Source organism: Eumetopias jubatus, unplaced genomic scaffold, assembly GCF_037043125.1.
Source record: "Eumetopias jubatus isolate StellerSeaLion01/CBP00866 unplaced genomic scaffold, mEumJub1_p1.0 scaffold_2, whole genome shotgun sequence".
Taxonomy (NCBI): Eukaryota; Metazoa; Chordata; class Mammalia; order Carnivora; family Otariidae; genus Eumetopias; species Eumetopias jubatus.
Window position 1 is genome coordinate 36,882,204 of NW_028274808.1, and position 22,775 is coordinate 36,904,978.

The window sequence follows — 22,775 nt, forward strand, 5'->3', positions numbered from 1 at the left end:
CCAGGATAATTGAGGAAAAAAGCCTTGTCATTGGGCCTTACATCTGATTTAAATCTCATGAAATTGCAGGCATCTCTGACCATACACAGCTGATTTCATCTTCTGGCCCTGAATTTCCTTTGATATCCACTGGCTCATTGGAACCAAAGAACTTTACTCTGTAGTTAAGTGAAATAAATGTATGATTCTGATATTCCCATTAAAAGTTCTTTATGAAAAAGTCCTATTTAATTGGGTGGGAAAACCCCCAAATTTCCTTCATAAACAGACTGGCCTCTGACACTGGTAAACCCCACAAACAGGAGACTGTTCACCCCATAAGAAACATATATCACCAGCCCACCTACTGCTTCACCTGAACTACTAGATCATTGGGGTCCTCCCTACAAGACCTGTCTCATGCCAAGAAAACTTGGTTTACTGGAGAAACAGCATACCTCTAAGCCTTCTACCACACTAATGATAAATTGCTGATAATTTACAGAAGTGAATGCTGATGAAATAGCCAAAAAATGTATGAAAGACAGGCACAGATCATTCAAGAATAAGAAAACCCAAAGTAGGTAAGATATCTTCAATTCAAAGAAATACATACACATATACCTCAGGACATAGCACTTTCACATATTGGGGAAGAGCCTAGAGCAATGCAGGCACATGTTCAGCAAGAAATATTTGCAAAAAGAAAGCCTTAACTGCAAGAGTCTTAATAATAAAACTTATATTTTCACTGACATAGATCAATAAATAAACTATACTATTCATAAAATTAACACTAAAAGCAACGAAAACATTTGGATTATAGCTATATTAAAAATAGATGAGCTTTGCAAGTATAATATTGAATGAAAGTCCAAGTTACCAAACGATAGAAACCATATGATTGCAATATAAAGGTAGAAAACAGTCAACCAAAGCATATTGCATAAGGATGCAAAAAATAGAGGTAAACTATCTTGAAGAGTAAAGCACTGAAATGATCATCATTAAATTGTAAATGATGATTGGAAGGAAGGGGCATGTAATCGAGAAGAGACATGCAAAGAGCTCCTTTGGTAGAGGTAAGGTTTGTTTTGACCTCAGTGTAAATTATTCAGGTGCTTGTTAAGTATCTATTTGTTACACTCTTCATTCATATTTCATGTGTATTATATATCAAAATGAAATGATGAGTATGACATAAATATTTTTTTAAACAAAAGTGGGCAGTGAACTGTCCTATCAAGATAACATATATAAAGAGAATATATAAAGTATATTTTAAGTATATATTTAGGTATATTTTAAGGAATAGAATATAATTCAAAAGGACATTATTTCAGAAGGAAATTTTACATGCAAAAAATAACCCCTTAATAAACAAAAGGAATGGTAGGTAAAATAAAGCAACTACCTTCTGAATAAAATCTTTGGAGTACTTTCCAGTGTAAAGAATAAAGATGACAGAAATTAAATATTTTACAAAAACATCATGTAAGTTAATTGTGTTGGAAATCCTGTTATTTTGGGGAAATGTGGCCCAGCTATGGTTAAACCTTAAGTATATATGGTAAAATGCAAGGATAATCACTAAAGGGAGATTGAAAGTACATATCTACTGAATCACTCACAGAAATAGTGGAAGAAAGAAAAACAAAACATACAGATCAAAAGAAAAAATTCAATTGAGCGCTGTGAATTGTGTCAGACTGATGAATCACAGATCCGTACCCCTGGAACAAATAATACATTATATGTTAATAAAAAAAAAAGAAAAACAAATGTGGCAAAGTGAACATAAGAAATATAAAAATTTTGAGACAACTAAAGTTATAGATAATATGTAGTCTAGAGGACCATAAGAAGTCATAACAGCCAGGGGTGCCTGGGTGGCTCAGTTGGTTAAGTGTCCAACTCAGTTTCGGCTGGGATCATGATCTCAGGGTTGTGAGATCCAGCCCTATGATGGGCTCTGCTAGATGGGCATGGAGCCCCATGGAGGGGGGTGGGAGGGATGGGGTGACTGGGTGATTGACATTGGGGATGGTATGTGCTATGGTGAGTGCTGGTGAATTGTGTTGAATCACAGACTGTTGGATCACAGACCTGTACCTCTGAAAAATATAATACATTATATGTTAATAATAAAAAATAAATAAGGAGCCTGGGTGGCTCAGATGGTTAAGCAACTGCCTTTGGCTCAGGTCATGATTTCCAGGTCCTGGGATGGAGCCTCACGGCGGGCTCCCTGCTCAGCAGGGAGTCTTCTACTTCTCCCTCTTCCTCTGCCTCTCCCCACGGCTCCTGCTCTAGCTCTCTGTCCCAAATGAATAAATAAAAAATTAAAAATTAAAATAATATAAATAGATAAATAAATAAATAAATAAATAAATAAATAAATATTCTCTCTCTCCCTCCCCCTCGATCCCTCTCCACCCTCTCAACAAAAAAAGTCATAACAGGTAAATGTAATGAGGTATCTTGGAGATGATCCTGGACAGAAAGATGCAATTAGATAAAAACAAATGAAATCTGAATAAATTATGGACTCTAGTTAATTAAAACAACAAGCAAAAAGTCATAATAATGTTTGCGGGGATAATCTTATAAATCAAAGACAGAGTGAATAATAAATTAAAACCCAATGAAAATATTGAACTTAAAAGTACAGAAAAACTAAATGTAAATAGAAAAATATTAGGGAAATACGAATTAAAGAAAGCCAGTGTGTGCACAGATACAGATGTATGCCAGACCAGATAGACTAAAACAGAAAGCAACATGAGAGAAAAACAAATTCAGTATTTAAAGGTAAATGTTAAATTTCTAGGAAGATATAAAAATTGTAAATATGTTTGCGCCATATAAAAACCTTCAAAATATACAAAGCATGAACTGAGTAAATTATAATGAGAATTAGGCAAATACAACTGTATAGTTGGAGGTATCAATATTATTTCTTAAGTACTGAGAGTTTAAGCAAACAAAACTAATAAGAATATAATGGAACACTACACCAAAACAAATTATGTAATATATGGTGATTAACATAACAATTAAAAAATTAAAAAAATAAAATAAAATAAAATAAGTATAAAAAAAATCTTTAAAAAAAACTAATAAGAATATAGAATATTTGAGTCATTAACCTAGAAATTATAATGAAATCAAGTTATATAGAATTTTGTTCCTAACAGTTTACATTTTCTCAAGCAAATATGAAATACTCAAAATTATCACTATTAATAATTATATGAAAGAGGTTATAACAAAATTCAATGATTAGCCATCTTACCAAACACAAATTAAAAAAAGTAATAGCAAAAAGCTAAATATAACAACAACACATCAAGGACTATTATTAATCAAATTCTGTGAAGTTGAATTCAAATAAATAAAAGTCCCACAGTTGCAAAAATGGAAATTAGGATTTGAGGAGGTAAACAATACACATGTAATAACTTAGTGAACCAATGCAGTCACTTTGGAGGAGTTCAGGAGATGACTGAGGTAATGGTAATAATACCGACATTAACCATCTTTATAATACAGAAAAGTGGGTATTGCTATTAATGGTTACACAATGAAGAAAATCTACCTCTTTAATCCATGCTACACTTACCCTTTACTTAAACTCTTCAAATGCTTTAAATTCAGGATGAGTCCATTATCACATGGCCCAATATCTCCTTTAGATATTTGATAAATGGTGCAGCATTTGGGGAAAAAAAAAAGTCTTTCTGTTTTATAACACATCTATATTTATAAGGCTACACAAGAAACACAAAGAAAAATCTTTAGATAAGCTATTATGTTTGTCACTAACCTCTGTACCACCACAATCACATTGTTCTGGTGGTTCCAAAATTCCATTGCCACAAAGTGAATTTCTTCCTTGGTAAACCACTTTTGAAACTATTTGATTGTGAAGACATTCAAATTCAGGCTGTGAAATCATACGTTTAAATTCATCCATGCTGCAACTGCTAAAAAACTTTACACCATGGGAACGTCTAAAAATAAATTATATTCTTCAGATAAATGGAATAATATCAGTTTCAAAGAAACCCTCTTCAATAGAATACTATGATTTTGTAGTACAGGAAGATTTCATGAAAACAGTCAGAAAAGTGGTTGATTCTAAGAAGCTAGAGTCTAAATTGGACTACAAACCTGTGTAACTTATTGGAAGGTTTTTGATGGCTGCATGACAGATACCAGGCTTAATGTAAAAATAAAGTTAAGGAAAATAATGTATATATTGGCAATGATCTCATTAAATACATATGAATAAAAATAAGTATGAATAACATTGTAAAATTAGTAATTCAGTAATTCTACTTTTAAGATTGGTATAGAAGAAATTTGTATGTTTGTTAATGTTGAGTTTATTGCAGCAAAAGTTATAAGACTGTGTTAAAGCTTTTTGTATTTGCTGTGTAAGCATTTTGTAAAACATTGAAAATAGTTTGAAATAGTACAAGAGAGCATTTCTTATGACTTATTTTATATCATTTGTTTTCCTCATCCTAAAGAGTTGAATAAAATCTGTTTGATTCAGTTCTCCAACAACAACAAAAAAAGAATACTATGAATTCTGTACGCTTCATTTACAAAAGAGCCAAGAAGGAGGGGAGAACTCTTTTTTTCCCCCTTTAGTTTTTATTTAAATACCAGTTAGTTAACATATAGTGTCTTATTAGTTTCATGTGCTTTTTTCCTGATGCAAGTCATAAATGAAAGCAATAAGTCTATTTGTATTGTAATTCTATATAATAGACATCTAGCACGTAAAGGAAGTTAAAATGATATGAGTTAGAATATATTAAAACTCTTAACAGTGGTTCACACACAGAAAGCTCTCTTTAAATATATCTTATTATTTTCATTATGATTGTCAACATAATTATTATAATAAGAAGTAATAGTTATGAGAAAATGAAACATATTAGGGAATTTATGTAAACTGAAGGAATAAAAGACTGATTATGCTAATGAAAAATCAGGGTTATTTATTCTTTGGTATCAAAATCTATCAATTAAAATATATCAACACTGAGTATATAAAATCTGTAAGTCTGAGATTCTTTTTTATTTTATATTTGCACATTTCTAAGTGTACTACTTCATGGGCTTTTGTTTAATTTTGTAGCAATCTAAATAAATCTTAGAGAAATGATACAATATAGTTCAAAGGATAAATGTTTCCTGAAACAGTTAAGAATAATTGCCAAAAACAATCTTAATAACTCAAAATATTTTAATGTATAATTCTTACATAGAACTAAATTCTCCTTAAGCAGAACCTTCAAAATCAGAAAATAGTGATACATTACTAATATCTAAGCCTCAAATTCCATTCAAATTTCCCCTTTATCACAATATTGGCACTTTATAGCAATAGGATCCAGTTCAGAATCAACCATTTAATTCTCAATATCTAAGTTTGTTGTTTAGTTATCTATTATCTACATTTGTTCTTGAATTTCATGACTTTGAAAAGTTTTATGATTATAGGCTGATTATTTGCTAGAATAATCCTTTTCTTCAATTTGGGATTTAGGATTATAAAATGTTCTCTCATAACTACACTGAGGTTATGCACCTTGGCAACATTATTACAGAACCATTGCTTAGTCTGTTTTCATTGCATACTGACAAATGGCTCACAATTTTAATTTTGAATCATGTTTTCCAATTATACTAACTGGGTTATAATCCATTACTATCATTGTTATTTATGACATTCAAATTGTCCCTGGTTTGGCTATTGGGAGCCACTTCAAACTGGTTTTGGGTCCCTTTGACAAATCTCCATAGTTCTTTGAAAACCTTCCTATATTCTTTTTTTTTTTAAAGATTTTATTTATTCACAAGAGACAGAGACAGAGAGGCTGAGGGAGAAGCAGGCTCCCCGCTGAGCGCGGAGTCCAGTGCGGGACTCAGTCCCAGGACCCTGGGATCATGACCTGAGCCGAAGGCAGACGCTTAACCATCTGAGCCACCCAGGCTCCCACACCTCCTTATATTCTGACACAAGATGTTCCACACTCATTTGATTTTTCTGCCTTAGCCCTAGACTCAATCATTTCTCCAACGTGCCCCAGTTCCTTTTAGTGGAGAATAGTATTTCTTTTTATTATTTCTTTTTATTGAAGTGTAGTTGACAATAATATATGTTTCACCTGTACAACATAGGTGATTCAACATTTGTATTCATTACAAGGTAATCACCATAATAACTTAATTACCATCTGTCATCATACAAAGTTGTTACATGTTATTAACTATATTTCCTATGCTGTACATTGTACCCCCATGTCTTATTTATTTGATAACTGGAAGTTTGTACTTTTTAATTTCTTTCTGCTATTTTTTTTTCATTCTCCCATCCCCTCCTCTCTGGCAAACACCAGTTTGTTTTCTGTATTTACAGTATATTTCTGTTTGGGTTTGGTTTTTTTAATTTTCTTTGCTTGTTTTGTTTTCTTAGATTCCACATATAAGTGAAATCATGGGTATTTGTCTTTCTCTGACTTATTCACTCAGCATAGTATCCTCTAGGTCCATCTATGTTGCACGAATGGCAAGATCTCATAGTGGGTTTTTTGGCTGATATATGATATATACATGATATATATATAAAATGTTTTCTTACCCATATATCTATCAGTGAATGTTTAGGTTGTTTCTTTATTTTGGCTATTGTAAATAATACTGCAGTGAACATAGGGGTGCATATATCTTTTCAAATTAATGTTTTTATTTTCTTCAGATAAATACCCAGAAGTGGAATTGCAGAATCATATAGTAGGTCCATTTTTAATTTTTGAGAAACCCTCATACTATTTTCCATAGCAGCTACCCCATTTTTCATTCTCACCAACAGTGCATGGAGTTCCCTTTTCTCCAAATCCTCACCAGGATTCATTATTTCTTATTTTTGATAACAGCCATTCTGACAAGTGTGAGGTGATATCTTATTGTGGTTTTGATTTTCATTTCTCTGATGATTAGTGAAGTTGAGCATATCTAATGAGTTTGTTGGTCATCTATATATCTTCTTTGGAGAAATGTCTATTCAGGTCCTCTGTCAATTTTTAATGGAATTATTTGTGTTCTTAGTGTTGAGTTGTATAAGTTCTTTATATATTCTGGATATTAACCTCTTATTAGGTATATCATTTGCAAATACCTTCTCCCATTCAGTAGGTTGCCTTTTCATTTTATTGATGTTTGCCTTCACTGTGCAAAAACTTTTTTAGTTTGATGTAGTCCCATCTGTTTATTTTTGCTTTTGTTGTCCTTTACTGACTAGACAGATCCAAAAAATATTGGTCAGGGCGCCTGGGTGGCTCAGTTGGTTAAGCGACTGCCTTCGGCTCCGGTCATGATCCTGGAGTCCCAGGATCGAGTCACGCATCAGGCTCCCTGCTCAGCAGGGAACCTGCTTCTCCCTCTGACCCTCCCCCCTCTCATGTGCTCTCTCTCTCTCACTCTCTCTCTCAAATAAATAAATAAAATCTTTAAAAATATTGCTCAGACCAATGTCCAAAGCTTACTCCTGTTTTTCTTTGAGAATTTTATAATTTCCATTCTTACATTTAAGTCCTTAAATACATTTTGACTTTATTTTTGTATATGATATAAGAAAGTCCAGTTTCACTGTTTTGCATGTAGTTGTCCAGTCTTCCCAACACCATTTATTGAAGAGACTGTCTTCTCTCATTGTATTTTTTGCCTACTTTGTTGAAGACTAATTGACCATTTAAGTGTGAGTTTATTTCTGAACTCTATTCTGTTCCACTGATTTATGTTGTTTGTTTTTGTGCTAACATTGTACTTCTTGTTTGGGTTTGCTTTACTTTGGTTTGGTTTGAGGGGCAAGGATTTTCATCACAGGTTTATTCATAAAGGATTTACACTGGAAACAACTCCAATGTCCATCAAATGAACAGATATACAAATTGTGTTTTTTTTCACACAATAGAATACTAGCCAGCAACAAAAAGGAATGAACTTCTGATGTATACAACAACATTTTGTTGAGCAAGGAAGTCAGACATGAACACTGCCTATTGTGTATATGAATTTCTGGAACAGATGAAACTAATCTAATGTGATAGAAATTGGTGAAGCATTTGCCTTGGGGGGGAGGGTTGACTGGAAAGGTGCACCAGGAATTTTGGGGGTGTTGGGAAGTATTCTTATCCTGATTGGAATGGTATTTGTGAAAATGTGTATGTTGTCAAAAGACATGAAAATGTACAGGTAAAATATGAGCATTTATTTTATGTAAATCAAAACTCAAAAAGTAACCCCCAAGAAAATGCACCACACGTCCTAATTACCAATATTGCACTGTTTTGATCACTATGGTTTTCTAGTAGAGTTTGAAATCAGAGAGTGTGATACTTCCAGTTTTATTTGTTCTCAAGATCACTTTGACTGTTTAGGGTCTTTTGTGGTTCCTTACACATTTAGGATTATTTGTTCTAGCTTTGTGAAAAATGTCATGGGTATTTTGATAGGAATTGCATTGAAACTGTAGATGCAGTAGTATGGACATTTTAACAATATTAACTCTCTCAACCCATGAGCATGGTATATCTTTCCATTTTTTTTGTGTGTTGCCTTCAATTTCTTTCACCAATATCTTTCTTCTATCCTTGAAAGTCTGGCTAAAGGCTTATCAATTTTATCATTTCAAATAACCTACTTTTATAGTTTCCCTTATCTTTTCTAATTTTTAAGTATATATTTCATTTATTTCCACTCATCTTTATTATTTACTTTCTTCTACTACATTTGAATTGATTGACTTGCAATTTATTTCTAGTTTCAAACTGTTGTGGTTGGAAAAGATACTTGATATAATTTAAATCTTCTTAAATTTATTCACACTTGTTTTGTGATCTAACATGATCTATCCTGTAGAATATTCTGTGACCTAACATGATCTATCCTGGAGAATATCTTGGAGAATATTTCATGTGTACTTGAAAAGAATGTGCACTCTGCCAATTTTGGATGGAAAGCTCTGTATATCTATTAAATTCATCTGGTTAATGTGTCATTTAAGGCCAATGTTTCTTTATTGATTTTCTGCCTGGATGATCTATCCATTGATATAAGTAGGGTGTTAAAGTCTCCTACTATTATTTTATTACTATCAATTTCTCCCTTTGTGTCTGCTAATATATACTTCATGTATTTAGGTGCCCCTATATTAAGTGCATAGATACTTACAAGTGTTACATCATCTTGTTGGATTTATTCCTTTATCATCATGTAATGACCTTTTCTTGTCTCTTATAACAGGCTTTGTTTTAAAGTCTATTTTGTCTGATAGAAGTATTGTTACCCCAACTTTCTTTTTATTTCCATCTGCATGGGATATCTTTGTCCATGCTTTCACTTTCATTCTGTGTGTCTTTAGATCTGACATGAGTTTATTGTAGGTATCATATATAGTCTTGTTTTTATTTGTCCATTTAAACACCCTATGTCTTTTGATTGGAGAATTCAGTCTATTTATATATTTAAATTATTGGTAGATATAGACTTACTGCCATTCTATTGATTGTTTTCTTATTGTTTTTGTAGTTCTGTTTCCTTCTTCTCTTGCTGTCTTCTGTTGGTATTTGGTGACCTCCCTTAGTGTTATGTTTAAGTTCCTTTCTCTTTATTTTTTGTCTAACTATTATTGATATTTGTTTTGTGTTTACCATGAGCTTCATATGTAATATCCTATGTATATGGCAGTCTGTTTTAAGTTGATGGTTGCTTAAGTTCAAATGTGTTCCAAAAGTGCTACATTTATACTCCCCCTATGTTTGGTTTTTGATATCATATTTGACATCTTATTTTGTGTATACTTTAACTAATTATTATAGGTAGATGATTATCTACTTTTGTCTTTCAACCTTTGTACTAGTTACGTAGGTGGTTGACCTGCTGCCTTTACTATATGTTTACCTGTACCAGTGAGATTCATTTCATTCATAATTTTCTTACTTCTAGTTATGGCCTCTTCTATTCAATTGAAAGAACTCCCTTAACATTTCTTGTGTGACCTGTCTGGTGTTGATGAACTCCTCTAGCTTTGCTCGTCTGAGAAACTCCTCATCTCTCCTTAAATTCTGAGTGATAATCTTGATGGGTACTGTATCTTTTACTGTAAGTATTTCTTTCATTAATTTTATTATATCATGCTACTCCCTTCTGGCCTGTAAAGCTTTTGCTGAAAAACCAGCTGATAATCCTATGGGGGTTCCCTTCTACATAACTAGTTGTTTTTCTCTTGCTGTTTTTAAGATTCTCTGTTGATTTTTAAATGTTGACACTGTGATATAATGTGTCTTTGCTCTCTTTGGGTCCATCTTATTTGAGACTCTGTGCTTCCTGAACTTGGATCTCCTTCACCAGGTTAGGTACGTTTTCAGACATTATTTCTTCAGATATCTTTCCTGATCCTTTCTCTTTCTCTTCTCCTTCTGGGGCACCTATAATATGAATGCTAGTATGCTTGGTGTTACCCTAGAAGTTCCTTAAAATAACCTCAATTTTTTAAATTCTTTTTTTTTTTCTTTTTGCTTCTCTGGGCACTTTTCACTATCCAGTCTTCCATATTGCTTATCCAGTCTTCTGCTTCATTTAATCTGCTGTTGATTACCTCTGGTGTATTTTTTTTATTTCATTATTGCATTTTTCAGCTTGATTGGTTCTTTTTGTATATTGTCTATGTCTTTGTTGAAGTTCTCACTGTGATCATTCTTCTTACAGTTTGGTGACCATCTTTATGACCATTAATTTGAACTTTATCTCCATTTCATTCTTTTTCTCAGGTTTCATCTTGTTCTTTCATTTACAACCTCTGGTGCCTCATTTTGCTTCTTTCTGTGTGTTTCTATGTACTAGGTAGTTATTTCTTGAGGGAGTGATTTCAAGAAGAAGGTGGTCCTGTAGGGCCCAGTAGTGCAAACCAACCTGGAGACCAAAGCCGGGTGCCCCAAGACTGCCCCCTGTATGGGCTGTGTGCATTCTTCTGTTCTGGCTAGGCTATGACTGCTACAGACTTTCTGGTGAGTGGGGCTGTCTCTCAGTGCACCTATGAGGGACAGCTGCAAGGCACACCAGTGATTAGGGCTGGCCCTCGGCCCACCTGAAAGTCCAGGCCATGACTCTTGCAGGCCAGTCTGTGGCTGGATCCCCAGTTTGGGGCCCTTGAGAGGGGCTCTAGTGCTGGTTGATGGCACCCACTTGATATGGCAGGATGGAGGGTTGCTTGGATGGGGCTCTTGTACTGGCCAAGGGTACATACCAGGAGTGGCAGGGTGGAGGGGCACTGTATTGCACATTTGAAAGTTGCTAAGAGATTAGATCTTAAAAGTTCTTATCACAAGAAAAAAAAAGGACATACGTTATTCTTTATGGTGACAAACGTTAACTAGTTTTCTGTCCCTTTGACTCTTTCCTCTCCTTCTGGGATCCCTATTATGTGAATATTGGTCTGCTTAATTTGTCCAGTAAGCCCCTTATTTATCTTCATTTTTATTATTTTCTTTTTCTTTTTGCTGCTCTGCTTGAGTTCCACTACCCTGTTCTTGAGTTCACTGATCTTTTCTTGTTGTTCATCTAGTCTGCTGTTGAATCCCTCTATTGAATTTTCAGTTCTGTTATTTTATTCTTCAGTTCTATGGCTTCTACTTGGTATTTTCTTATATTTTATAACTCTTTGTTGATGTTCTCACCTTGTTCATTCATTCTTTTCCTGAGCTTGGTGAGCATCTTTATGACTATTACTTCAAATTTTTTAGATAGATTATTTACCTTTGTATAATTAAGATCCTTTTCTGATGTTTTGCCACCTTCTTTTGCTTGGAACACTCTGTCTCTTCATTTTGTTTTATTCTGTCCAATGCTATGTGTTAGATAAAACAGCGACCTCTTCCAGTTTTGAAGGATGCCCTCACATAGGAGATGAACCTTGCCATTCAACCTTGTCTAACTCTTGGTTTTCTCAAACTCTTGTGATTGTCCAAGCAGCATATTTTAGTTTTTGGCTCCAGTGGTGAAGGATGTACCAAGACCTTTTATTGTCCCAAAGGGGAGGATCTCAATCAGCAGCTAGGTTCAGGGTGATTGGAAGACAGACCCTCAAGTAACAGATTTTAAAGTATGAAAATACACACAGTGCTAGGGTACCACAAACATACATCCTGATGGCCAACAGAGCCAGGAGATACAGAGGTGTCCACTGTGCAGCATTTTCAAAAATTGGGGCACCAGATGATTGTAAAAGTTCCTTTCCCTGAGATCCCAGAGATGTTGTGAGGCAGAGCGAGGGCACAAAATGGCATAGACTCCATTTCCAGAGTTCACCTTCGTAGGACTCTAGAGGTGTCCCAAACCACAAGCCTGACCCTCATGCAGAAGCTCCAGGATGAGCAAATAGGCCATTTCATAGAAAGTCTGGGTTTGTGTTTCAGTCTGTTTTCTGTGCAGTACCAGGTAAGCAGTAGCTGGCCAATAACTGTCTCTCCATTTGTTACAGTTCCATGAGACCCAGGAATACAAACGTTTCTGGCCACCAGAGTCAGGTGATCAAAGATTGCCTTTTGGGTAACAGCCACAAAAAGTGCTATGCCAGACAACTCTAAAAGCTCCTCTGTGGAAGAGATTGACATTCTAGAGTACAACAGATGGAGAGAGCCAAATGAGCACCTGCTATCTTGAAAGTTGGGGTGTCCAATGAGGGCTCAAACCCTTTATTCCTCAAGAAGAAACTCCTGATTTCAGTTCCTTCCCAATTGTGGGTTGGCATGAGAGGGGTGGGAATTACAGAAAGATGTAACATTGTGTCTTAGCCTCCCCTACCCACTCTGATATGGGCTTTTTCTCATTTGCCCAATATGTAGGAGTCCTTAGCTAATTTTTATATTTTTTTAGAGGAAAATGTTCCATACATAGCTGTGGATTTGTTGTGTCTGTGGGAGGACATGAGTTCAGATTCTTCCTATGTTGCTTTCTTGATCCAGAACCCCTACCTACAAATAATTCTTGACATCTCCTTTTCTCTCAGTCTTAAGAAACTGTTATTGATCGTTGTGAAATTTGTCATTTCCCAAAATCACTATATTATAGTTCTCTCTGATATATTTTACATTTATTTTACAAGATAATTTTTATTATCCATACTGAATGAACCAATTAAGAATATATTTCATTTTATTTATTATAAAATCCCAGTTCCCACATCATGAATGCATGATCAGACTCTTTCTTACATTCCTTTATCACATCCTGGACTTCTTCCCCTGACTAATTCTTTAGTCTCACTCTATGTTACTTCTTTTTCTTATGTCTAAAACATTCTTCCTTATAGTCCCAGTTTTTTTTTTTCATTTTTATCCTCCCTGCAACCTCCTTATTTCAGTCTGTCAAGTTTTCAAACTTGTTGTTATCCAAGTATAACAGAAAAGTTTCACTGAAAAGTTTTCACTTAGTTTCACTGAAAAGTTTTCATTGAGCTCTTTAATAACCAGATTTGTTCCTTCTCTTTCAGATCCCAACATAATTATTTCCATAATTATTCCTAGACCACTTTATCAGAAAGTTTTTTCTCCCCATATTTTCCCTATTCGTTTTTTTCTTGGCTATCATAAACTGTTTAGATTTTGTTTGTTCTTATGTCCACTTTTTAATTTTCTGTCCCTGATGGACTAATATATTTAGGACTTATCTATCTTGTTAATCATTTGTAAATCAAACTAACACAATAACCGGGACACAGTAGATACTCATTAAAAATCTGGGGGTGAATGAATAAATTTTACCCAGAAAGTCATCATCAACATCCACCTTCTCTCTACACTATCACATAGAATATAGAATGATTAAGCACATTTTCTACACTATCAAATACTCTCTTCCTTTAATAAACATTAAATAAGTGCATGTTTATTTAATAAAAAATATTCTTAATCAGGTTATCCTGAAAGAGATTATACATTTAAAAATACTACAACATTTCCCAAGAGAAGATATAGATTTGACAAAAATAAAACCTTACATTGCTTTGGTGTTCATTATGCATGTAGTTCCTGGGCAGTAACAAGTGAAGATATCATCATTATATGTTAATCCCAGACTAACTCCAAGCAACTGTGTCATAACAACTGAAAATGCCTCTAAGGTTATCTGTGGATACTAAAAAGAAAAAAAAATCAGAATTGTTATCTAAGTTGTTTCTTCACGTATTTTATCTTTTCAAGTAAATGCAAATACAAATTAAAAAAAAAGAACCAATACACCAAAGCTCATTATTTGCTTAAAAATATGGAAAAATAGGTAAATGTTGTTATTATCTTTGAGTCATAGCATTTTTAGTCCAAATGGCATTGAAAAATAACAAAAGATTAATGTAGTCTCATGATTTTAAGACATTACTGATTTAAATCCCATTTTTTATTTTTTAAATGTGTTTTTAATTTATTTTTATTATTTATTTATTTATTTATTTATTTATTTGAGAGAGAACCAACATGGGGCTCAATCTCATGACCCTGAGATCATGACCTGAGACAAAATCCAGAGTTGGACCCTTAATTGACCGAGCCAACCAGGTGCCCCTAAAGTCTTTTTAAATTGATAAGAATAAGCATTGCTTCAGTAACTATATTACTTTTCAAATGAACATTCAGAAAAAAATACACAGATTTGTAAAGGTTGACTTGGCAATTAGTTTTGACTACAGAAATAGTTTTAGGAGGGAAAATCAAATTAACTTTCTTCAAAAGGCAGAATACTAGAACATCTGGCAAGTAGCACTTCTTTTTTATTTTTTTATTTCTGGGCTGTATTATTTCTAATTTTCTTTTTTTTTTATTTTATTATGTTATGTTAATCACCATACATTACATCATTAGTTTTTGATGTAGTGTTCCATGATTCATGTTTGCATATAACATCCAGTGCTCCATTCAATACCTGCCCTCTTTAATACCCATCACCAGGCTAACCTATCTCCCCAACCCCCTCCCCTCTAAAACCCTCAGTTTGTTTCTCACAGTCGACAGTCTCTCAGGGTTCGTCTCCCCCTCTGATTCCCCACCTTCATTTTTCCGTTCCTACTATCTTCTTTTTTTTAAAAGATACTATATTATTTCTTTCAGAGGTACAGGTCTGTCATTCAACAATTTTACATAATTCACATCACTCACCATAGCACATACCCTCCCCAATGTCTATCACCCAGGCACCCCACGCCTCCCAGCCCCCACCACTCCAGCAACCCTCAGTTTGTTTCCTGAGATTAAGAATTCTTCATATCAGTGAGATCATATGATACATGTCTTTCTCTGATTGACTTCTTTCGCTCAGCATAACACCCTCCAGTTCCATCGATGTCATTGCAAATGGCAAGATTTCATACTTTTTGATGGCTGCATAAATATTCCAGTGTGTATATATATATATACATATATATATATACACACAATGGAATATATATATATACACCACCCCTCCTTTATCCATTCATCTGTTGATGGGCATCTTGACTCTTTCCATACTTTCGCTATTGTGGACATTGCTGCTATAAACATTGGACTGCACATACCCATTTGGATCACTACATTTGTATCTTTGGGGTAAATACCCAGTAGTGCAATTGCTGGGTTATATGGTAGCTCTATTTTCAACTTTTTGAGGAACCTCTATACTGTTTTCCAGAGTGGCTGCACCAGCTTGCATTCCCACCAAAAGTCTAGGAGGGTTCCCCTTTCTCTATATCCCTACCAACATCTATCATTTCCTGACTTGTTAATTTTAGCCATTCTGACTGGGGTGAGGTGGTATCTCATTGAGATTTTGATTTGTATTTCCCTGATGCAGAGCAATGTTGAGCACTTTTTCAAGTGTCTGTGGGCCATTTGGATGTCTTCTTTGGAAAAATGTCTACTCATGTCTTCTGCCCATTTCTTGATTGGATCATTTGTTCTTTGGGTGTTGAGTTTCATAAGTTCTTTATAGGTTTTGGATACTAGCCTTTTATCTGATATGACATTTGCAAAATATCTTCTCCCATTCTGTCAGTTGTCTTTTGGTTTTGTGACTATTTCTTTTGCTGTGCAAAAGCTTCTTATATTGATGAAGTCCCAGTAGTTCATTTTTGCCCTTGCTTCCCTTGCCTTTCGTCATGTTTCTAGGAAGAAGTTGCTGCAGCTAAGGTCGAAGAGGTTGTTGCCTGTGTTCCCCTTTAGGATTTTGATGGAGTCCTGTCTCACATTGAGGTCTTTCAACCATTTTGAGTCTATTTTTGTGTGTGGTGTAAGAAAGTGATCCAGTTTCATTCTTCTGCATGTGGCTGTCCAATTTTCCCAACACCATTTGTTGAAGAGACTGTCTTTTTTCCATTGGATATTCCTTCCTGCTTTGTCGAAGATTAGTTGACCATAGAGTTGAAGGTCCATTTCTGGGCTCTCTATTCTGTTCCATTGATCTACATGTCTGTTTTTGTGCCAGTACCATACTGTCTTGATGATGACAGCTTTGTAATAGAGCTTGAAGTCCAGAATTGCGAAGCCACAAGCTTTGCTTTCTTTTTCAAGATTCCTCTGGCTATTTGGGGTCTTTTCTGGTTCAATACAAATTTTAGGATTATTTGTTCCATTTCTTTGAAAAAAGTGGATGGTATTTTGATAGGGATTGCATTGAATGTGTAGATTGCTCTAGGTAGCATTGACATCTTCACAATATTTGTTCTTCCAATCCATGAGCATAGAATGTTTTTCCATTTCTTTGTGTCTTCTTCAATTTCTTTCATGAGTATTTTATAATTTTCTGAGTACAGATTCTTTGCCTCTTTGGTTATATTTATTCCTAGGTATCTTATGGTTTTGGGTGCAATTGTAAATGGGATTGACTCCTTAATTTCTCTTGCTTTTGTCTTGTTGTTGGTGAATAGGAATGCCACTGATTCTGGTCATTGATTTTCTATCCTGCCACTTTACTGTGTTCCTGTATGAGTTCTAGCAGTTTTGAGGTGGTGTCTTTTTGGTTTTCCACATAAAATATCATATTATCTACAAACAGTGAAAGTTTGACTTCTTATTTGCCGATTTGGATGCCTTTTATTTCTTTTTGTTGTCTGATTGCTTTGGTTAGGGCTTCTAATACTATGTTGAATAGCAGTGGTGATAGTGGACATCCCTGCCTGGTGATAAGGACCATCCCTTACAAGAAAGGATGCTGTACTTTGTCAAATGCTTTTTCTGCATCTACTGAGAGGATCATATGGTTCTTGTTCTTTCTTTTATTCATGTATCGTATCACATTGATTGATTTGCAGATGTTGAACCAAACTTGCAGCCCACAGATAAATCCTATTTGGTCGTTCGGAATAATCCTTTTAATGTACTGTTGGGTCCTATTGGCTAGTATTTTGGTGAGAATTTTTGCATCCATGTTCATCAAGGATATTGGTCTGTAATTCTCCTTTTTGATGGGGTCTTTGTCTGGTATGGGGATCAAGGTAATGGTGGCCTCATAAAATGAGTTTGGAAGTTTTCCTCCTTCCATTTCTATATTTTGGAACAGTTTCAGAAGAATAGGCATTCATTCTTTAAATGTTTGGTAGAATTCCCTTGGGAAGCCATCTGCCCTGGGCTCTCGTTTGTTGGGAGATTTTTGATGACTGCTTCAATTTCCTTAGTGGTTATATGTCTGGTCAGGTTTTCTATTTCTTCCTGGTTCAATTTTGGTAGTTTATACATCTCTAGGAATGCATCCATTTCTTCCAGGTTATCTAATTTGCTGGCACATAGTGGCTCATAATATGTTCTTATAATTGTTTGTATTTCTTTGGTGTTGGTTGTGATCTCTCCTCTTTCATTCATGATTTTAATTATTTGCATCTGTTCTCTTTTCTTTTTGATAAGTCTGGCCAGGGGTTTATCAATCTTATTCTTTCAAAGAATCAGCTCCTAGTTTTGTTGATCTGTTCTACTGTTCTTTTGGTTTCTATTTCATTGATTTCTGCTCTGATCTTTATTATTTCTCTTCTCCTGCTGGGTTTAGGCTTTATTTGCTGTTCTTTCTCCAGCTCCTTTAGGGGTAGGGTTAGGTTGTGTATTTGAGACCTTTCTTGTTTCTTGAGACAGGCTTGTATTGCTATATACTTTCCTTTTAGGACAGCCTTTGCTGCATCCCAAAGATTTTGCACAGTTGTGTTTTCATTTTCATTTGTTTCCATGAATTTTTTTAATTCTTCTTTAATTTCCTGGTTGTCCCTTTCATTGTTTAGTAGGATGCTCTTTAGCCTCCATGTATTTGAGTTCTGACTTTCGTCTTGTGATTGAGATCCAGTTTCAAAGCATTGTGGTCTGAACATATGTAGGGAATGATCCCAAACTTTTGGTACCAGTTGAGACCTGATTTGTGACCCAGGATGTGATCTATTCTGGAGAATGTTCCATGGGCACTAGAGAAGAATGTGTATTCTGTTGCTTTGGAATGGATGTTCTGAATATAACCGTGAAGTCCTTTTGGTCCAGTGTGTCATTTAAAGTCTTTATTTCATTGTTGATCTTTTGCTTAGATGATCTGTCCATTTCAGTGAGGTGGGTGTTAAAGTCCCCTACTATTATTGTATTGTTGTCAATGTGTTTCTTTGCCTTTGTTATTAATTGGCTTATATAATTGGCTGCTCCCATGTTAGGGGCATAGATATTTACAATTGTTAGATCTTCTTGTTAGATAGACCCTTTAAGTATGATGTAGTGTCCTTCTTCATCTCTTATTACAGTCTTTGTTTTAAAATCTAATTTGTCTGATATAAGGATTGACATCCCATCTTTCTTTTGGTGTCCATTGGCATGGTAAATTGTTTTCCACCCCCTCACTTTCAAGCTGGGGGTGTCTTTGGGTCTAAAATGAATCTCTTGCAGACAGCATATTGATAGGTCTTGTTTTTTTATCCAATCTGATACCCTGTGTGTTTTGATTGGGGCATTTAGCCCATTTACATTCAGGGTAACTATTGAAAGATATGAATTTAGTGCCATTGTATTGCCTGTAAGGTGACTGTTACTGTATATTGTCTGTGTTCCTTTCTGGTCTATGTTACTTTTAAGCTCTCTCTTTGCTTAGAGGACCCCTTTCAATATTTCTTGTAGGGCTGGTTTCGTGTTTGCAAATTCCTTTAGTTTTTGTTTGTCCTGGAAGTTTTTTATCTCTTCCCCCCCTTTTTTTTTCCTGACAGCCTAGTTGGATATAGTATTCTTGGCTGCATATTTTTCTCATTTAGTGGTCTGAATATATCATGCCAGTCCTTTCTGGCCTGCCAGGTCTTTGTGGATAGGTCTGTTGCCAATCTAATGTTTCTACCATTGTAGGTTACAGATCTCTTATCCCAAGCTGCTTTCAGGATTTTCTCTTTGTCTCTGAGACTCATAAGTTTTACTATTAGATGTTGGGGTGTTGACCTATTTTTGTTGATTTTGAGGGCGGCGGTTCTCTGTGTCTCCCGGATTTCGATGCCTGTTTCCTTCCTAAATTAAGGAAGTTCTCTGCCATAATTTGCTCCAATATACCTTCTGCCCCTCTCTCTCTTCCTTCTTCTTCTGGGATTCCAATTATCCTAATATTGTTTAGTCTTATGGTATCACTTATCTCTCGATTTCTGCCTTCATGATCCAATAGTTGTTGATCTCTCTTTTTCTCAGCCTCTTTATTTTCCATCATTTGGTCTTATATATCACTAAATCTCCCTTTGCTTCATTTATCCTAGCAGTTAGAGCCCCCATTTTTTATTGCACCTCATTAATAGCCTCTTTGATTTTGACTTGGTTAGATTTTAGTTATTTTATTTCTCCAGAAAGGGTTTCTCTAATATCTTCCATGCTTTTTTCAAGCCCAGCTTGTGTATTTATATTCATCATTCTGAACTCTAGTTCTGACATCTTACTAATGTCTGTATTGATTAGGTCCCTGGAGTCGGTACTGCCTCTTGTTCTTTTTTTGTGGTGATTTTTTCCATCTTGTCATTTTGTCCAGAGGAGAATAGATGAATGAGCGAACAAAATGCTAACAGGGTAACAATTATCCTAGAAAAATATACACTAAAGAATAAGAAGGGACCTGAAACCGGGGGGAAAAAAGGTCAAAATTGTAAAAAGAAAATAAAAGAAAAAGATAAAAAAAAGAACATGATATTAGATTCCTCTATATCTTCTAATGGCTTACTGGCCCACTTCTTAAATCACTGACTAAAATATTCCTTTATATGTATTTATTCCATTGTGTTTATAATTTCACTTATTAAAAGACATCTTGTTTCCTTCTAATTTTTGGTAATTACAAATGAAGCTGCTATAAATGTACACGATTTTGTGTGGATATATTTTCAACTCATTTGGGTGACTGACAAGAGGATAAATGCTGGATCATATGGTAAGAGTAAGAAATTGCCAAACTGTCTTCTGCAGTGGCTGTACCATTTAGCATTCCCATCTTCATGAATGAGAGTTTCTGTTGCTCTACATCCTCACAGCATTTTGTGTTACCATTGTTTTGCCCTTCCAGTACAAAGCTGAAAAGGACTGGCAAGTTACAGTCTTGCCTTGTTCCTGATCTCACTGGGAAAGCAGTTAGTTTCTCACCACTGAGGTGTTAGCTATAGGTTTTTTTTCTAGATGTTCTTTCTTATGTTAAGGAAATTCCTTTCTAGACCTCCTTTCCTAAATTTCATCACAAATGGTGTTGGATTTGTCAAATTCTTTTTCTGCATCTATTGATATGATCAATTTTTCTAGTTTAGCCTATTGATGGAATTGGTTACATTAAATGATTTTAAAATGATGAACTAGCCATACATATCTAAATAAATATGGGTATAGATATCAACAAGGGGATTTTAACTATTATAAAAAAATTCTAGAGCTGAAAAGAACAATAAATGAACTGAAAAATTCATTTAAAATCAGATTTGATCAGGCAAAAGAAAGAATAAGACATGAAAACTGATCATTTGAAATCATCCAGTGAGAAAAACAAAAAGAAAAAAAGAATGAAGAATATTTAAAAAACCTACTGACATCAACAAGCAGACCAATATATGTATTATTCCTATAATGAGTCTGAGAAAGAGAAGAGAGAAAGAAAGGGACAGAAAGTTTATTTGGAGAAATAATGAGTATAAACTTCAGAAATCTGAGTGAACATACAAAAGAAGCTCAACAAATTCCAACCAGGAAATCCAAAGTGACTCACCAAGGTTCCCAATAGCCAAAGACAAGGAGAGAATCTTGAAAGCATCTAGACAGAATTGACTTGTCACATATAAGGGAGCTTCCATAAGATTATCAATAGATTTCTCAGGAGAAACCTTATAGGTCAGAAGGGATTGGGATGAATACTTTTCAAGTGCTGAAAGAAACTGTCAACCAAAATTATCATTATCAGGCAAAACTGTATTTCAAAATATAATGAAGATATGAACATTTTTTCAGAAAAATAAAATCTGAGGCAATGAACAAAAGTTAATTACCACTAGACCTGATCTATAAGAAATGTTAAATGGAGGCTGTCATGTCGAAAAGAAAGGATGCTAGACAGCAACCTAAAGATAAAAGGAAATTATAAAGTTCTCTAATACAGGTAAATACATGGACAAATATTGTAACATGCAGTATTGTAATTTTGGTGAATAAATTGACTTTTAAATATTGTATAGAATTGGAAGGACAAATACCAAACCAAACCAAACCAAACAAATTCTATAATCTATGTAGTAACATAAAGTGTGAAGTAGAATTATAAAGGAGTAGTGCTTTTGTATGCGATTGAAGTTAAGCTGTTAATAGAAATAGAAAAAAAATAATCCCCAAATTAATATGGAGTCTCAAGGGACTCTAAATAACCATGTCAATTTCAAAAAAAAAAGAAGAATAGAGTTGAAGGATGCACATTTCCTTATTTCAAAACATATTATTATAAAGCAAAGTAATCAGAACATTATGGTACTGCCATAAAGATAGATATGTATATCACTGAAATAGATTAGAGAACCTAGAAATAAACCCTTGCATATATGGTTAAATGATCTATAAAAGTGTGCTAAGATGACATAATGCAGAAAGGACAGTTTCTTCAACAAGTATACTCAATAGAGAAAAGATAGCTTTTTCAATAAATGGTGATGGGAACATTGGATATGTACATACAGAAGAATGAATTTGGACCTCTATATTTCACCATATACAAAAATTAACTCAAAATGGCTTAAAAATCCAAATGTAAGACCTCAAACTATAAAACTCCTAAAAGAAAACATAGGGGGAAATCTTCATCACATTAGGTTTGACAATGATTTCTTAGATATGATGCCAAAAGTACAGGCAACAAAAGCAAAAATGGACAAACGGGACTACACCAAACATAAAACTTTTGTGTTTCAAAGGACATGATCAACAGAGTATAAAGGCAACCTACAAAATGAGGGGGAATGTTTGCAAATCATATATCTGGTAACAGATTAACATCCAAAATATAAAGAACTCCTAAAATCCAAGAATAAAAAAATCAAATTCATATAAACCAATTCAAAAATGGGCTAAAGACTTGAATAGACATTTCTCCAGAGAGGATATACAAAAGACTAAAAAGCGTATGGAAAAATTCTCAATATTACTAATAATCATAGAAATGCAAATCAAAACCACATTGAGATATCACTACATACCCAATAGAATGGCTACCATTAAAAAAAAAAAAGGCAACCACAGAAAATAACA

The 22,775-nt window shown here is 34.4% G+C and overlaps 1 protein-coding gene across 1 annotated transcript in view; it reads right to left on the reverse strand.

Moving 5' to 3' along the window:
* Window positions 1–22,775, reverse strand: part of LOC114224854 (A disintegrin and metallopeptidase domain 3-like) — a 165,222-nt gene that overhangs the window by 65,061 nt on the left and 77,386 nt on the right. The window contains exons 11-12 of the mRNA XM_088021314.1: window positions 14,054–14,190; window positions 3,806–3,992 (exon numbers count right to left, since the gene is read on the reverse strand). Coding sequence (XP_087877440.1) covers window positions 3,806–3,992; window positions 14,054–14,190 — 324 coding nt within the window. The remainder of the gene's footprint in view (window positions 1–3,805; window positions 3,993–14,053; window positions 14,191–22,775) is intronic.